The sequence below is a fragment of the Gadus morhua genome, chromosome 15 (genome assembly GCF_902167405.1).
Source record: "Gadus morhua chromosome 15, gadMor3.0, whole genome shotgun sequence".
NCBI lineage: Eukaryota > Metazoa > Chordata > Actinopteri > Gadiformes > Gadidae > Gadus > Gadus morhua.
The window spans coordinates 19,196,788-19,215,610 of record NC_044062.1 but is presented as its reverse complement, the minus strand read 5'-3'; the positions used below and the strand labels follow the sequence as shown (position 1 = coordinate 19,215,610).

General features: G+C 45.0%; 1 protein-coding gene across 1 annotated transcript in view; it reads left to right on the top strand.

Moving 5' to 3' along the window:
- grid1a (glutamate receptor, ionotropic, delta 1a) overlaps positions 1 to 18,823 on the top strand; it is a 236,945-nt gene that overhangs the window by 135,922 nt on the left and 82,200 nt on the right. Inside the window, exons 3-4 of the mRNA XM_030378982.1 lie at positions 5,587 to 5,871; positions 17,827 to 18,032. Coding sequence (XP_030234842.1) covers positions 5,587 to 5,871; positions 17,827 to 18,032 — 491 coding nt within the window. The remainder of the gene's footprint in view (positions 1 to 5,586; positions 5,872 to 17,826; positions 18,033 to 18,823) is intronic.

The following is an 18,823-nucleotide window of genomic DNA, read 5'->3' as shown; positions in this document are numbered from 1 at the left end:
GTTTACGACAAAAACAACACAATTGACGGCAGCTCCTGTGCCGCGTGGTTTTTCGAGGTTTCCCATTTACTTCCGTGAATAAAAAGGACGATGACCATTTTTCTTGGAAAACTCTGCACTCTGTGTCCACTTTTCATCTTTTTGACGGAGACATTTTGGGGCAATGAGAGTGCCAAAGCGCAAAATGTTGAAAGTATAAGGCAGAACGACAAGGTAGCTCCGGGCTAGCTGCACTACCTGTTTATACTTGCTCCCTGCTCAGCCCCGGTATAAAGATTGCTTGCTTAACATAATTGCTATTGCATCTAGTGGACACATTAAGAACAGCAGTTTCTTTCATTGAAAAATAGCAGCTCATTTTACGTTACATTCCAAAGCGACTTCCAGTTACACACAATTGTCCAGTAGTTCAATGTACAACAAATTAATCAGTGCCAGTCAATGCAATCCATGTAATGCTAGGAAGGATTTTTATATAAAAATATATAATTTTTTTTATTTATTTTTTTTTATTTATTTTTTTATTTTACAATACTGTACTTCACAAAATCATCTTGCGGGCCGGATTAAACCCGTTCGCGGGACTGATCCGGCCCGCTGGCCGTACGTTTGACACCCCTGATTTAGCAGGTGTCTGTAGGCCTATATCAGGAGTTAATGCACACCCTGCAGCCAATCAGAATTCGAGTATTGCCCCAGACCGTGGTATAAACAATATTATTCACGAGTTATAATCAACCCCTACACATCAATATTAAAGGTTCGGTATGGGATTTGCGAAACGCCAGCAGATTTTGAAAATACACAACTCAATGGCCTACCCCCTCTCCTTCAACGCTGACTCTGACTCCACCCATTCCAAGTACCTGGACGCGCAATCATGCACAAGCGCGAACACAGATGCGCGAGAGCGAGCCAGGCTAGCGTAGGTTTTCGTTTTAACATGGCAACATTAAAAAAACAACATGGGGATGGTGGCGTCTTGTCTGCCACGGAAATTGTCTTCTACTGCTAGGTCCAAATGTGGATTAACTAGTTCCAGTAGCTACCGCAGGATAACAACAAACAGGAGCTTGCTCTGGGTCTCGAGCTCTGGGTCACGAGTACTGCACGAAGGGGTCGCGCGCGGGGGGAGGGGGAGTACAGTACGACCGTTTGATTGACGTACTTACTGTCCAATGCAACTCGGTGGCTCTGGAAATCAATGGCTGGAGTTTTTCGAGCCCTGCCCGTTCCACAGATGATTGACTTGTTTAATTTTCATGTCAGTACTTCTAACTCAGTGGCTGTAAGTGGGTTATGATAAGGATTTCAAGTAATTCTACAAAAATGGCCAAAAAAGTGAATTCCATACCCAACCTTTAATGATAACCCATTAAATACGGTATGATTTCTAGATGTCATGGCAACGTCCGCTCGCGACACTGGACTTGCGAGGCATCCACGCGGATTTCCATTCACAATTGTGTGCAACTGGAAAATGATATATTTTTTTATAAAAATCCTTCCTAGCATTACATGGATTGCATTGACTGGCACTGATTAATTTGTTGTACATTGAACTACTGGACAATTGTGTGTGACTGGAAGTCGCTTTGGAATGTAACGTAAAATGAGCTGCTATTTTTCAATGAAAGACTTGCCCCAACTCTGAGCACCTTTAAAACAAGACTGAAGACTTTTATGTTTGCTATAGCTTTCTGCTAAATCTTAAATACATTACACTTTCTAAAAAGCTTTTTTAACTTTGCCTTTATTTTCTATTTTAATACTAAAATGCCTTTTTCTATTTTACCCATTTCTTTGCATATGTTTTTCTTTTACTTATCTATTATTTTATTTTATTGTATGACAATGTTTATATGTGAAGCACTTTGAGTCTGCCTTGTGTATGAAAAGTGCTATATAAATAAAGTTGCCTTGCCTTGCCTTGCCTTCACATAGCCAAAAACAAGACAACAGATCTATGGCTAGATCAAAACATCAAGACATACAATTCTAAAAAAAACAGATGAAGCAGCTACCCTTTTTTCCTTCGCGGTTTGCCTACAGAGCTGCGCACCTGCATTTAATATATCCGTGAATTGACACAATTTCTCAGAATCAAAGGTGAAAGTAGAAAGGGGTGGCCTAAAGCTGTCATATTGTTAGTTATCACAGACAATTTTAAGTAGAAACGGGTGGCCAAAAGCTGTCATATTGTTAGTTATCACAGACTATTTTTAACAATAAATGTTCTGTACGGAGCTCCTTAAGGGACATTAGGGAGAACGCTCATGGACAAAACCTTAGTTTGGAAGTCGTGCTTAGTGACACGACAAATACGACAAATACATGAGTTTGAAATTTGTGCTTTTTTGAAATTTTGAAAACACGTGTCCCTGATCACGTTTCAATAGATTAAATAACGTGATTTTCGTGAGACCGGGTTGCTTCTTCACAGTTGAACCCCTCCATTTTGAATGTATCTATTTCCTCTGATGCAGACCCCCCCCCCCCCCCCAAGCCATGAACTAGACAGGGAGAAAGATATATATGTTGAGAGATAGAGAGAGAGAGAGAGAGAGAGAGAGAGAGAGAGAGAGAGAGAGAGAGAGAGAGAGAGAGAGAGAGAGAGAGAGAGAGAGAGAGAGAGAGAGAGAGAGACTCTGCTCTCTTGGTGCTATATGGGTCTATTTATCACACGTCTTTATCGCTTGTTCCTCCGTGTTTTCTCACAGCGATTATCATCAGCGCTTTGTGTCCCATAATGATATTGTGTCTGCCTCTCGCCTCCCTATTCTAACCTCGTCTGTGTAGACATTGTGTGTGTGGGGGTTTCTGCCTGTGTGTTTGAGTGTGTTTGGGGCGGGGGACGGGGGGACGGGGGAACGGGGGGACGGGGGGGACGGGGGGGGTTGCATAATTGCGTCGTATTGAGCGGTGTTTTAAAATGAAAATAATAAAATCAATCGCTGTTTCGTACCCTACCTACAATATGTTGTCTGAGGTTTAATTAGACAAGCTACGTGCAACAAACTTGTTAAAGAGGTGAGAGATTGTGTGTGTGTTTGAGCATTGATTGTGATATACTTATTTAGTGATAACCAGAAGTAAAATGTACTTCTGTGAGTTTCTATTCAATGCTTTCATCTAGTTCATCATGTGATAGGGTATAGTAATGTCACTTCTGCTATTGCTTAGAAAATCAGCATGCCAAATCGATAGACAGAATAAGACAACAAAATCATTAAAAAAAATGTAATAGCAGGTTTTATTGTGTTTGCATTATGGTGGAAAATCATATTTAATATCATAACATGGTCTCTTCTCCCCTATTTATGGCTGTTTGATTACCATTCTCCCCTATTTATGGCTGTCGTATAACCAGCTGGATCCTGTTTATAATTAATACGGAAAAGTTTCAAACTGAATTTTGGTTGTTGTAGAAGTACTAAACCCTCCTTGAAAATAATACAATATCATTCTTCGTATCAATTACAATTTCTAATTTTCTTATCTTATCCGTTATTTTACCGCTTTGAGGCACATTCTTAGGGGATCCACGTTCTGTGATGAGAGCACTAATGGGGTGCTGGCTGATGCGTTGCGACCTGATTATGCTGCGATAACGAAGGGGGACAGACCCTCACTAAGGGGAGGAAGCAGCCAAACAGAAAATGACAGGGAGCTGTTGAACGAGCAGAGCTTCTCAGATGTGGACCCACTGGGTTTGATTGGGGGGGGATCGTGACCTCGTATGTCTGAGATTGGAGATCAAAGTCGATGTGCCAGCCCTCTTAATCAGGCTCTCACAACTGAGGCAGATGATGGATCACGCTTGAACCCTGCATTGGCTTTTGGACTCTCTGAGACTCTGGCTGAACATTGGCTGTAAGATATAGGTTGGGGGAATCCATTTCTCTTTCACTGTAGATTTTAGTATATTCCTTCATTCCTCTCAGGGTTATGCCTGTCATCTGAAATACGTTATCTGATTTGTTTTCCATTAGTATTTGGCAATGTCCTTTGCCGCCTCTCACTCCTCCACTTCCAGTCCTTTCTTTGTAACACAATAAGTACCTAAAACACACACGATTTGTCTCTCTCTCTATTTCTCTTATCTTACTCTTAGAGCTCTCTCTCTCCATCTCTCCCTCCCTTCCTCTGCCTCTGTCTCCCCCTCCCTCTCTCTCTGTCTCTCTCTCTCTCTCTCTCTCATCCTAAGAAAATGTATAAGATGGTCTCAAAACTGTGAGATGTCCTTTGTCATATAGTCAAAGACTTACTTTTTATGTAGCTGTGTGTTTTAAGGAAGTCATTGCAATTTAAATTGTGTTGGTGCATTGAAATGAGGTTTGTTATGGGTTAAGGGAACGTATTGAACATTGTAATTGAAATGATTTAAATGGGAACACGACCACAAGACATGCTGAGCGCTACTGTATTTTGAGACAAGGGAAGTTGTAACAATTTTACAATGACAAGCATTGACGAGTCCCAGACTGTTCAGTTGATCAGCTTAAGTTTATGTGGGAGTGTGTTTGGTGTTGCTTGGTTTAAGCAGCCTCACCCGGCCCGAGTCAGACTGATTGGACTGGGTGAGGGTGCACACCTGTTGTGCATTGAGCAATCAGTATGCACAGGTTAAACCAGCCATCACCACGCGCGAGAGAGAATTCCTGCATGGCAACATGGAGCACCACCACCACCACCACCACCAACAACAACAACAACACCACACTGCGTCCTTGTCTGGAGGAGCCTGGTTAAAGTCACATAGGTGGAGTGTGGCAGCCACTTGGGTGGCATGAAGCATTATGCATTGTTAGAGTGGCCTCTACAAACAAAGGACACAGAAGGACTGTCTCCAGGGTACCAATATCTTTTGCTACACTCCACCTAGGTGGCTTTTATTGGGCCCCTCCAGACAAAAGGCACAGGGTGGTGATGTTAAAAGCCGGTTATTGTAAAAGTTTGCGACAATAATACACAACCTGGCGCTCCATGTCACCATGTAGATCTCTCCCACACCGACTGCCCAATGCGCAACAGGTGTGCAGCCTCATCCTGCCCCACAGGGCCCCAGAGTCCAATCAGTCTGGCCCTGGCCATGGGTGAGGCTGCTTAAACCAGCCCTCAAGCACACACACGATAGAGTATACATTTGCAATTTATTTATTCTTTGCAAATAATAAACCAGCTCATGTGGCGTCCATCTTCAAGTCCTTTTGGCCCCTTCTGAGCTGTCTCCATCTACCAAATGCATCTCCCAGGTTTATCTGTGTTTCAGCCCGGCTCATGTCATGGAACTTTTCGGAAAGAGCGCATTGCATGTGTGTGCCAATTTGTTTTGTGTCTGGTAACCCCGGTTACAGGGAGAACAGTGAATCACAACCCATGGGCCAAAACAACAACAAATGTTCCGACCCCGGATGGATGTTTCAAAAGACGACATACTGGCTGTGGCTTTGTTGTCGGAAAAAAGCCAGTATTCAGACACTTCCCTCATCTCTGTGGGCATTTCATGGTCATTGAATGATTTAGTACATTAGTTGTGTCGCTGAGGGAATTATTAAATGTCTCTCTCTCTCTTGCTCTCTCCAGCCTGTGAGCTGATGAACCAGGGCATCCTGGCGTTGGTCACGTCCACGGGCTGCGCGGCGGCCAGCGCCCTGCAGTCCCTGACGGACGCCATGCACATCCCCCACCTCTTCATCCAGAGGAACGGCGACGGGACGCCACGCACCGCCTGCCACCTCAACCCCAGCCCGGACGGGGAGAGCTACACGCTGGCGGCGCGCCCGCCCGTACGCATCAACGACGTCATGCTGACGCTGGTGTCAGAGCTGCACTGGCAGAAGTTCATCCTCTTCTACGAGAGCGACTACGGTGGGTTCTGCAGACCCTTCTGTTTCTGTCTGTCTGTGTGTGTCTCTGTATGTTAGTGGGTGTGTGGGTGTGGGTGTGTGTGTGTGTGTGTGTGCGTGTGCGGGTGGGTGGGTGGGTGTGTGTGTGTGTTTGTGCACACGCAGGGTTTATTAATGGTTCTTGTAATATTAATACATTTGGTGATTATCACTTAATGTGATAATCTTGTAATGGTGATAAGTAGACAGAAACTTGATGATTTGTTTTTGACCTGCGGAAATTGTATTTTTTAAGTTAAGTTAATAATCTGGTAATAATTGAATTATTGGCAAAGTATCTATATAGACATCGATATTAAAGTAATGGATAACAACTTTGCCCTGGCCTTCATGCATTAGACTCACATATTTAGTATGCACGCACTCACACACACGCACGCGCACACACACAAGCACACAATCTCATAGCATATTGAGGATAGACATGGCTCACCTAATTCTAATTGACTGATGAAAGGCACCAATGGGTAAGGGAATGAGCAGACCGAACTGTGAAATATTAAATAAATATATAGTTTTTTACTATTTCATTACTCCAGACCCGACCCTACATTACCACTATTGTCACATAACTCAAAAGCAAAGTCTGGCTTTGCACTAAAAGAGGAAATGGACGGATGGGAGTTCTGTTAGATGCCGCATTCATATTTCTTCCACACTCCAGCGCTGCCATGGCTGAGTACTGTCTCATCACTTAGAAAGTGAAACCTCGAGGTAGTGGAAGTTAGAACAACATATCGTCTCTCAAAAGGAGTTCTGTATCGTCAAGCAGGTAGCACAAAACACCAGCGTGTGCAGTTCTCAACTGGAACATTTTATCTATATTATTAACTGTCTCTTTAGTATAAACAGTGTGTGTGTGTGTGTGTGTGTGTGTGTGTGTGTGTGTGTGTGTGTGTGTGTGTGTGTGTGTGTGTGTGTGTGTGTGTGTGTGTGTGTGTGGGTGTGCGCTGTGAGCGACGGCTGATGTGAGCGTGTGTGACAGCCTGTGCTGTATTTACATAGATAGTCCTCTGTCACCTCTCCCATGGAAAGGCCCTCGCTCAGAAAAGTGCAGACTCATGGTTGTGTTGCAACAATTAAAGATCAAGAGATCACATGAGGAGATCAGCGGGCTTTGTATCACTCACATGCATAGATTATCAATTTCATATTAGGGTAACTCTACAACACTCGCTTCCATCGTGACATATTTAGCATATTCACCAAACACACACACACCAAAAACACACACACACACACACACACACGCACACACACATGCACACTCATTAAGGAATGCTGCACTAGGATTAGAACATGATTGCACACTTGGATTCACAGCAGATGATACAATAACGGGAAATCCCTGGAGATTCGTGGTCCCACACACAGCAGGTCTGGGCCAAGCTCCCCCCCGGATGACAGGGTAGTGTGTGGTGACACCAGCTCCTACTCCAAGGCTGTTAAATTAGGAACTGCCAAGACAGTGGCGATGACATATTGTTCAGGCGTTCCGATGTTTAACGCAGCACTTGTTTAATTAAACAAATGTAGCACTTAATCAGGATCCCCGTCACACCGCGGCACCGAGATCTGCTGTATCTGCCTTCCAGTGATGCTGGTGCTAACTCACACCTCCAACAGCGGAAATACATTCTGGTCACATCTCATGCTCTGGGAGGCTGGTGCTGAAGGGACCCCTAATCCGCCCTGGCGTGCCCCCTGTGAGGGCTCTCACCCACTGCAGCTTTTACAAGAATAATAAAGGGAAAATACAATGGCAATACATGATCCCACTAACAGCGGCCGGATGCAAATCTGTGTGTAACAAGGTCCATTGCTACACGCCACCGCGTTGGCTGCCACACTACACCTTGATGGCTTTTACTGGGCTCCACCAGACAAAGGACTTGTATCCACCAGATACATGGCCTGCTGCTCCATTTCTGCCATGCAGGAGTGTGTGGTGATGTCTGGTTTTACCCCGTTGCACATTGACTGCACAAAGCCCAACAGGTGTGCAGAAAAAAATTACATTGTATCCCAAAGTGTGGATTGTGTGAGTGGATGTAGACTGCAAGAAGCCTCCCCTGGCCTGAGCCTGATTCGACTCTGGGGCCGGCCGGTTTAGGCTGCTCAAACCAGTCTTCATACACTCCACACTGTGGGACACGATGTCAATGTTTTGACCGTGCTGCCCATGTTATGAAATGGTTGGGGCCATCAGTGGGGTGAATATCTGTTTCAATCCTCTTGCCTCCCTCTCCCCCTCCCTCCCCCCTCCCTCCCCCTTACCTCACATCCTCCCCTGCTGCTAGATTAGTTAAATCCAAAGCTACTCAGGAAGGATATGAGCAAACCTTTCAGTGGGCTTATACAGGCTGAGATCAAGTTCTCAGGATGTGATCTTGTCAGGGTAGTGAGACTTCTCCCTAACTCTGTCTCTGAACCTTTCTCTCTCTCTCCCTTTCCCTCCTCCTACTCTTCCCCACTCTCTCACTGTCAGCAGCTGGCTATAATGTAGGGCTCAATACAAGGCTTCAGTACTTTCACACAGAACAGCAGCTTTTGTGATGCCTCTCCATATTCTAGAGCGGAGAGAGAGAGAGAGAGTCTAGTTGTGCGGTGATGCGTATGCTTGCCGAGTGAGACCTCTCATATCCCGGGCGTCCAAAAGCGCAGGGGAGAACAAAAAGCCTGGAGGAGTGTGTGGAGGCATTGAGTCGGTAGTTGGAAAGAAAGAACATAAGATAAGAGAGAATTGGAGAGAAGAGCCCGATCCATAAATGAAAAATACTGTATTATCAAGACACGGATCCATATTTATCACACTGGAGAACCAAAAAAACACAATACTTACACATGGATAACTGTAGCTCCTTTGGTAAAGTCTTTGATAATGGACAAGGAAAGTGTTTTTCTGTCAAAACCACAGATGGATTGAGTCCCAGGATGTCGCACAGCACAGAGTAAAAACTCATTCCCATCATGTCTGGTACTACTGTGAGGAGGCAGAGAGACGGAGTGAGGTGACACAGAGCAGTGCGGAGCCTCCACAGAGCCCCTGGACGTGGGTCGTCAGTCACAGGCCTCTGACGCTGCGCTAATTAAAACGCCAGAGTTCACCGACACATCTGGCAGGGCATGTCAGAAATGTATTACAGAGCCATCACCCAGCAGATGTTAAGCCTGTCAATAGACAAGCCCCCCGCCCCCCTCCTCGAGATCAACCCACACATGCACCTGCACACGCACACAGACACACACTCATACGCGCACACACACAGACACACACACACACCCACGCACACTGACTCATAACGCTCGAGGGACAGGGAAGCCGGTATGGCTCCTGTACACACCGTGTCAAAGCAGTGGCCTAGCCTTTTGATCTATGTGGACAACATGTTTCCTTGAGTGACAGCTTAGGGGAAAGTAGGACGATGTGAGAGGCTGTTGAGGCCGGCGTTGCCTGATTACACGGCGACTCAATCAACCCTCTGCCTTGTTTACTAATCCAGGGACGAGTGCCATTTGACTGCATGTCAGGGACTGGGCAAAGTCAGTTCAGTTATTTTGTTACAGAGCGCCTCCTGAAAAATGATGGATAGTAAATCTGTTTCATGGTGCCAAATTATCATTTGAATGAAATGCGCTTCCATGTACTGCCATAGAAACCATAAAAAGTACAACGAGGCTAACGCAAATCTCCCTCCTTCTGTTTATCTATTTATTACAACGGCGCCACAATATGCTGCTTCTGTCAGTAAAACGCCCACCTGGTTGTCTTTCATGGCGCCTCAAACAGCTGGCTTGTCTAATCTCTGGAGGGAAACTTTGTCTCGCCACAATGGACCTCGGCAGGAAGGTGGGCTCTCGGAGTCTGTATCGCTCGGCCGTCATCTCAAAGGCATCGGCGACCAGTCGGTATCAGACTCCTCCGCACTTCCAGGTCATCTCCGGGCGTCGTCTCCGGCGTCTTGGCCAGCGTACCGAATCAATACGGGGGCGGACGCCACGAGCCGGGCTCCTTCACTACTGGCGACGCCAGACAGCGGAAGGCTTCTGCACAAGCAGAGCTGGCCTTTAGAGAAGTCTTTAAGCACCTTGATGCATAGCAGGGAGGGAAGAAGGGAATTTGCAAATGGAAAGGCTTTCCGACGCAATAAGTGACCAATAGGACCTTTGAATGTCTCTCGCCGCCAGTGTTCCGGTGTTAATATCTCACGCTGTGCTCTGTTTACAAATGCAACAAATGCAACACGAGGGGAGGGTACTGCCAGGGCCCATAGCCAAGTTAATGTATTGCTGAAAAGCCCGTCGGATCCGTCGTGAAGCCCACCAGCTCTGCTTCATATGTAGGCCTGCTGTCCTGTCCTCTCGCCGTTGAGCCTTTTTGAAACTGAAACAGTTGAAGGCGGCATGAAGGAAGTTGAGCAAGGGATTCCGTTTAGCGTAACATATTACGTTGTGTATTCATCTGCATTTCATGAGATGTTTCTTTGCTTCTGGAACATGGTGACTGGCTGCTGCCTTAGGGCAAGTCTTTTCTTTTTTTAGTTTAATGCCGCATCGAATGGAACCTATAAGAGCTCACTGGGAGAAATTGAAATTGAACGCAGGCATGTCATGGCTTTTTCTCCCATTCCAACCATGCCACGGAGAGACGGAGGCTGACTGACTTTGAAACCCCCGTCTTAACTCAGTACCCAGGGTGACAGGGGAACTGAGCATGTCAATAAACCTGGAATAGACTGTATGTGGCTGCCTGTTTATTATGGAGCCCTGGGTCTAACGAGTATGCAGAAATTATGAATACGGAGAAGGTGTGTACATTGAATGTGCAAATGTTGTTTACATGGAACAAGCAGAACTGGCATATTGACAGGGTTGTTTTATAATGAGAGAGAACGCATGTCTGTCTGCCTGTCCGTCCGTCTTCCTGCTTGTTCAAAGGGTAAATCCCAAATGGATTAGAATTAAAATAATAAATATATATATACACACTAAATGTCAAATTGTTCCTGCTGCTGGTGCCATTATTCTCCTAACTCCCTGAGCCAATTAGAAGGAGCCTCTTAGAGAGCCATACCTGCTGGGCCTTTGAGCGGTCATCTAAACAAGCAGCATGTGTTTGGCTCAGGACCTGCTTCCGCAGCACTCTGAATGGAAATGAAAGACGGGGTTCATTGATTCTATAAGGGGGGGGAGGGGGGATCGGAGAATGCATTCTGCTCGGAGAATGCCAAGCTCCTTTCCCACTCCTTCCCTTTTTCGTTTTGCACTCATCTCCTTCAAGATCTCTGGGAAAAATGGATTGTCATTTCTGGTGTCATTACCAGGGTGGGGGCTGGGGGGGGGGGGGTGGGGCGTAGTTAAGAAGCCGGTGTCACTGACTTCAGATGTCATTGGGTAATGACTGTCAGAGCGTCCTCGTCTCTTTGTGGAGGCTGAGTTCCTGCTCTCTGCGGAGAGGAAGGGTGTTATAGGCTTGCCTAAGGGATGAGGATTGATTCCCCCGCCTATAAACACCAGCTTGTAGGCGTCTCTCGGTGTGTTGAGTCCCTTTAATTGGACGGGCGAGGGATGCACGGAGCCAAACACAGCGGGGCTTATCTGGGTATTGAGGAGGTGGAAGGCAACGGGAGATGGGTTTTAGTGGAAGATAAACAGGAGGCACAAAATGTGCAGGAACTTTTGTTGCAAACAGACAATGAGCACTGTTGAACTTTGCATTCCATTTGTTTTAATATTTACTCAAGCCTGGCTTGAGTAAATATTAAAACAAAGGGAATGCAAAGTTCAACAGATGTAATGCGTGGTAACTGAAATACCACAACTGAAATTGGGTATTGTATGGTAAAGGTTTGATTGAAATGTGGATCTTAAATGTGAATGCCGGCTGCAGTATTTTTTTAAAGCAACAGCTCAAGCTACGTTATCTTTCACCTGATGTTGATCTCTATGAATAGGAGACAAACACCGTACAAGTTGACAGATTGGCTGTGGGGAATGGGCTTCTCTGATTGTTTTTCTCCTCCTTTTGATCTAGTAGAAGTCCGGTTTGATAGAGGTTGAAAGAAGATGGAGTTGGAATGCGGTAGCAGCATCATGCATGGTACACACATGTGAAGGACATAAGAGAGATGAGGGTGTGGCAGCAAGGAAGAACAAAATAAAGTAATATAAGGAATGAAAGCTGATCATGAAAAATATTGTTTTTCTGCTGAAAACAATAAGCCCAATTTGCTCCTGCAAAAACACATTTCAAAATTGTAAAGCCTCAATTTTGTGTGATTGTTAGCAACAGGACAATTTGTTTTACTGTGTCCTCTGGTCCTCACATCTGCTTTTCTCACAACGGAGGCTCTGTCTGTAAAAGTATAGGGAGAAGAAATCACAGCACATTGATCTGAAGGAAATTATGCTTGAAGAAGAACCATGAGGATGACTGTCGATTGCCAATAATGCAGTCCTTTATCACTGAAACAGAATGGAGGGCCATTTGTGGGGTTAGCCTGTTCAAAGGCCTCAACCATCTTTCAGGCGTCTTTAAATTTCCACTGTCTTAACACAGCTGCCTTAAGTCTAAGAAAGAATACTTAGATGATTGAGCAATAACAAAGCAACAATTTGAGCCTGTTGTTGTGAGTGTCCATGTAACTACCTTCATGTGAGACTGTCCCTTCCTAGCCTGCCATCACCAGGCGAAGTGCACACTGCAATCAGTCTGGAACCTTCCGTTTTGCACAAAGCAAAATTACTCCGGACACTATTTAATAAGACCTCAACCAATCCTAGCAAAGAAATGGGTGACGCAACACTAAATTACGAAAAAACATCTATCCTCTCAACAAAAGCTTTCAGTGCAGTCGTTTGTTCTTCTTTAGTGAAAGCATACCGTTTGCTTAGTTTAATACTGTCTCGATAGCGTTATCAATAGACTGTTCTACATCAGAGGCAGCCATCGTTATTGTTGTTGAAAATGCCTCAACGGCGCTCTTCTGCAGCGTCATCATATTTATCTTGCCTTCTTCTAGATAAACGGTTGTTGTGGATCTATCTCATACCAGGCAAACATCTTTTTGTATGGGAGGGTAGCAAGACCTTTTCTGCAGAGCAATTGAAAAATGAGCTTGCAAGATTCATCTGGTTCCAATGCTACTCCCGTCACACCTCCTTGTATTTTCTTGTTCCACTTTTTTACCTTCTCCCTTCCTTCAACCTCCTCTTTTTATCTTCCTTCCCCCTCTTTCTCTTCCTTCTCTTCCTCCTTCTTACAGTTCCTGTGACAGTCCATAACATGCATGCTCCCTGTATATTGCATCATGGGCAATAGTTCCAGCTTTACCACTAGTGCTGAGTGGAACCGCTTTGTTAGCATGGCACTAGTTCTCAGAGTACATCCATACAGTTCTGCAGAAGCTAGCCAAGCCCCTTCCAGTTGCACCCTTGATTTTGGCAAGCTCTTTCATTCGCAGCCTTGCACCAATCCAAGAGAGTTGGATATAAAGTAATATAAGTACTTTAGCTGCAAACAGTTCATGTCACTGTGGAACAATCTAAATCTCCCTTTGTCTGTTCTTCCATCCATTTCTATGTATCAGTGGTATCGGATTTGTAGTATCGTTGCTGCAGTGTTACCATTAGCAGAAGCCAGACGGGCAGTACCAGATTCGAACCCCCAATTTCCACTGCCAATCAGCCAGATCCGAGCCCTCTGCCTGCTCCCTAACGATCTGTTTGAATGTACTGCTAGTTTTGATAATTTGGAAGTCACTGCAGACATCTTTCCCTTTTGTCAGCCCATAATGCTCTAGAGGAAAAAGACACTGATTGAGATGGAGCAAGAGGGATTTTCTTCCACAGAACGGAAACACAGCAGTTTATATACGTTCAACAGTAAGGCGTACGTTCTGTCTGATGGTGCCATCCCCAGCTGTATCCGCTTCGCTTTAATTAGATGTCTGCCCGCTGTGACTGAAATAATGACATGTGTTCCTGCTACGTTGCGGTAGAGGCAGCACTGGACACTGGTGCTGGATGTATTTCAGCAGTGGGAAGTTAGCATTTGGTACTTGAATATCCTTTTTTGAATATCATTCTTCGGGCGTTCATGCCCGAAGAATGGCGAATCCACTATGATGCTGCAAGCTATCATGCAGGGCTGCCAACTTTGGGACTTTGGCTGGAGTGAGACTGTAAAACATTTCATCGAAAAATAGATTTTTGGGAACCCTAACCCTAATTTTAAAATGTCAGTCCGTGTTTACTTAGTATAAACCCTGATCTATGTAAAAAACAACAATTTATAATCTGTTGACACTGACTCCTAACCATGGTCCGAACCTATGCTCTGACGTATCAGGTGCAAGGTTTTCAGCCAATCAACAATCAGAGAATACTGCAGTGAGATGCAGGCAGATGTTACAGCTGTATATATAGTTATGTGTCTTAAACTCCTCTCCTGTCATTAAGATACAATACCAAGTGTTCTATTGTAGTCATCAAAATAAAATTAACGGATTGAGAGTGGAGAAAAATTGATTTTGGTTCGACATTTCTTGCGTATGAGTGAGAGCGTGAGATTGATGCTGAAAGAGTGAGTGACATGCCATATGTGGTTGGCAGCCCTGTATCATGTCAGAATGTCATTACGTTTGCCCTCTTTCCTGGCTTGATAAAGATTCCCCCCTGTGAGGAAAAGCCACTTTGAAGTCAAAGCCCACAATCCGGGGCCTCAAGACCATAATGTGTGGCTTCTGGGGCTGTTTTTGGATAAGAAACTGTCTGTTTGTGGCAGTTGAATGTTTGTGGCACATTTTTGCATGCTATGACCATTTCATACCCTTACTTACCCCTATTTTCTCTCTGAGTTCACTTGTTACCAGTAAAACTTGTGGCAACAAGGCAACATTAGAATTTTTTACAACTTAATAGGGTTATATGTGCTAAACTCAAATCCCCTACAAATTATAACACATAAAAAGTTAGATAAAACACTCAATTTCCGCCAAGCCCAAGATGATATTTGATGATAGTGCACTTAATGGTCATTTTTATTCCAATTTCCTATTTAATCGCTCCACACGTCTTAGTAAAAAGCTATTCATGTGACATCCAATAAAGAAATATATATTAATTGGAGTGGTCCATTAGAGGGACATAAGGGAACAGAACTATGATTACATTTGGTGTGTGTGTGTGGAACACACAAAATTGTGTGCAAGTGCTTGCAAAAGTGTGTGCCAGTGCTTGAAAGTGTGTGTGCTTGCAATTGTGTGTGTGTGTGTGTGCATGCCTGTTTGTGTGTGTCCCAGCACAGACAATAGTACCGTGGTTTTTCCACCAGAGTATTCCCTCAGTGGTGGAAAAACAATTGAGAGCAGGCAGAGGCCCCTTCAGAGCCCGTCTGTATTAGTTGGTCAGGAAAATTAGCTCTCAAAAGAGTTATGAGCTGCAAGTGTTTGGCGATGCCTCCGAATGATGCATGCTTTAATTTAGGGTTTTGTTCCGCCCTTTGAAGATTGCAATGCCGAAGAAAATCCAATGACAATAGCGTTTACGCCTCGCCATAAAACAGATTGTACAAAGACGAGAGCAGGACAAATTTTGAATTGTACTCGCATTTTTTGGAGTCATCGTTTTTACAGCGCGCCCCCCCCCTTGGGAGGGGGACGACAACGTTATTATGCTTTATTGGCTGAAGACGAAAAACTGCATTCATACATTTTGTTAGACTAAACTTTATAATACAGGAGTTGAAAATTGAAGGTCAGTGTAATGTTTGCGTCTCAATCAAGTCATTGCATGTTTAACATCTTTATTACCTTCTCTCAGAAGATCCATCAATTTCCCCTAGGAGTACATCAATTCACATTTCTCCGTTTTAGTATAGACTACATCTCCTAAACACAACCTTATCCTTAGTTTAACATCCATAGAGCTTAACCATTAACAATGGGTTTCAAAGCAAGGTATTGCTGCACTTACTGTATAGATTTTTTGCTCGCTCGCTCTTTGTCCAGAGTGACTAGCATAAGTTCAATCAACCATTGCACTTAAACATCTCAAAAAGGGCAAGATTCATGCAAGTATGTACAGCTTTAAAATAAACAAGCTGCTTCGTGTGCTACATTTATAAACAAGTTATAATAACAAACACGTTTTTCAATGGTGACAGTGAGGCAGCATTGAACTGCTTGTCCGTTTTTTCCATGCGTGGGATATATTTGTTGTTCTGGAAAGTAATGACTAATATCCAACAAAACTGTTCGAAATATGTATTTTGGTGTTTGTGTATTTCAATATATGTGTATGTGAATCCATTAGGCCTGCTGCGTTTGGCCTTCCCTCTTGTGTGTTGGGTCGTGCCTGACAGCCCTCATGGATGACTCATGGACAGCAGCAGAGGGGGAGGGGCCTGCAGAACATCCTCAGCTAAGACTTTAACTTTAAAACAATAAAGGCATTTCATGCTTGGTGTAGAGCGAAATTATGGGAAATTATACAGTATGGAGAAGAAAACCCACCAGCCCCACTCACACCCGCACACACACACACACCTCTACCACCCACCCACACACACACACACACACACACACACACACACACACACACACACACACACACACACACACACACACACACACACACACACACACACACACACACACACGAACACGCACACACGCACACACACACACACACACGCACACACGCACACACACACACACACACACACACACACACACACACACACACACACCCACACCCACACACACACATAAACACACACATGTAACATAATGTTATTATGATATATGTTCTGTTTTGTTGTGTGGTAAAGATTATTTATAGCACATTTGGAGTATAGGGAAATGCAATTTCGGTCCTCTATGAAACTTGCATGGTCGATCTGACAATAAAGTTCACTTTGACTTTGACTTTGACTTTGAATTTGATGTAGTGTAGGCAGAGACAGACGCACCTCCAGTACTATGTAACCCCACCCCCGCGCGCGCGCCGCCCCCAACACACACACACACACACACACACACACACACACACACACACACACACACACACACACACACACACACACACACACACACACACACACACCACCCACCAGCCCCTCCTCTTCCTGTGACAACGCTGCTTTACAATGCAAGCTCTCTAGCTCCCTCTGCGTAGCTTTAGTGAGCAACCTTGGCTAGGCTAAGACCCTACCTTTGATTCCTGATTCTGTTTTCCACGGCCTCCACCCCCCCGAGACACACACACTCACATACACACCCATGCAATGAACCTGCCTTCCAATCTCATGTGATCTAATTTCAAAAGGATTTTCAATTGCATTGCCACTCTTTGGGCTCTGTCACAGACTCCATGTCAGATGTGTTCTATATCTTTGTCAGTCCGTCTCAAAGTCCTTCTATTCATCCTTTGGTCCCTACGTCTGTCTGTCTGCCTCTTCGTCAACCCCATTGCTGTATATAGCAGTATCAACCTCTGTCTCCTACTCTGTCCACATATCTCTTTCTGTACCTGAGACTGTGTGTCACTGCCTTGCCCCCTTGCTTTCCCTCTGTCTCCATCTCCATCTCCGTCTTTTCCGTACACAACTCTTCACTCTATCTCTATCTCCATCGAACTGACTTTTCCTATATCTGAGAAGCTCCATCGCCGTCTCATCTCTCTTAATTCTTTGTCTAGACAGACCTTGATCAGAGAGAGACATTCTCTCTCCGATCAAGGTCTGTGTAGATGAAGAGTTATCCAGCTCTCTGGGTTGCTTTGTTTAACGACTATTTATTCACTCTCTCTGTCTCTCTTCCCCTCTCTCTCGACCTAAATATCGTAGAAAAACAACAAATCTCTCTCTCTCCTACTATGTCGTCCAATGTCTCTCTGCCCTCTCTCTCCCTGCCAGACATCCGGGGCCTGCAGGCCTTCATGGACCAGGCTTCCCGGCTGGGCCTGGACGTATCCCTGCAGCGCGTCGACCGCAACGTTAGCCGCGTCTTCAGCGACCTGTTCAGCACCATGCGCACCGAGGAGCTCAACCGCTACCGGGACACGCTGCGCCGCGCCGTGCTGCTCATGAGCCCGCGGGGAGCCCAGGTCTTCATCCACCAGGTGAGGCGTCTCAGAGCGGCATCATCATCATCGTCGAGAGTCCTCCAGTGCTGTTCCTTATCTCCTCGATGCTCGATGACCAGCTAGTTGATAGATAGATGCATCATCAATGGTAAGAATGACAGTCGTTTTGATGCCACGGAATTGTTGCGTGACTTAAATGATGATAATAATATGTACACAATAATATGTACATTGATAAACGCTGGGAAGAGGCGATGTTAAAGAGCCGGGGGGCAGTAGCTCAGGATGTAGAGTGGGGGTGGCTGGTAACCACAAGATTGCTAGTTTGATCCCCAGCTCGTCCTAGCATCAAGGTGTCCATGAGCAAGTACCCTAACACTAACTGCTCCCGGCGAGCTGGCTGTCGCCTTGCATGGCCTACGCCACCGTCGGTGTGTGAATGTGTGCATGAGTGGGTGGATGTCTGGCAATATTGTACAGCACTTTGGGTTGCCACTGGTTACAAAAAAAGCGGTATATAAATGCAGTCCAGTACCGTAAAGCGCTTTGGATAAAAGCACGATATAAATGCATTCAATTTACCAGAGCCACTTGCTGGCTCAATTCCGCCAGTTAATTTGTTTGGTGAGGTGAAGGCAAATAAAAAATGGAGGCCTGACAATGCATGCAAGGTTCAAGATATAGGTGTTGTTGGTTTGCATGTGCACAGTGCATTACCAAAACAAGCCCAGACATAATTGTAAGTCCACAAAAAATGGCAGTGGTTTAATAGATTTGCTACATGCTTTTCTAACTTTAATTAACTGTGGGCTGCCAACCCGCAAGCT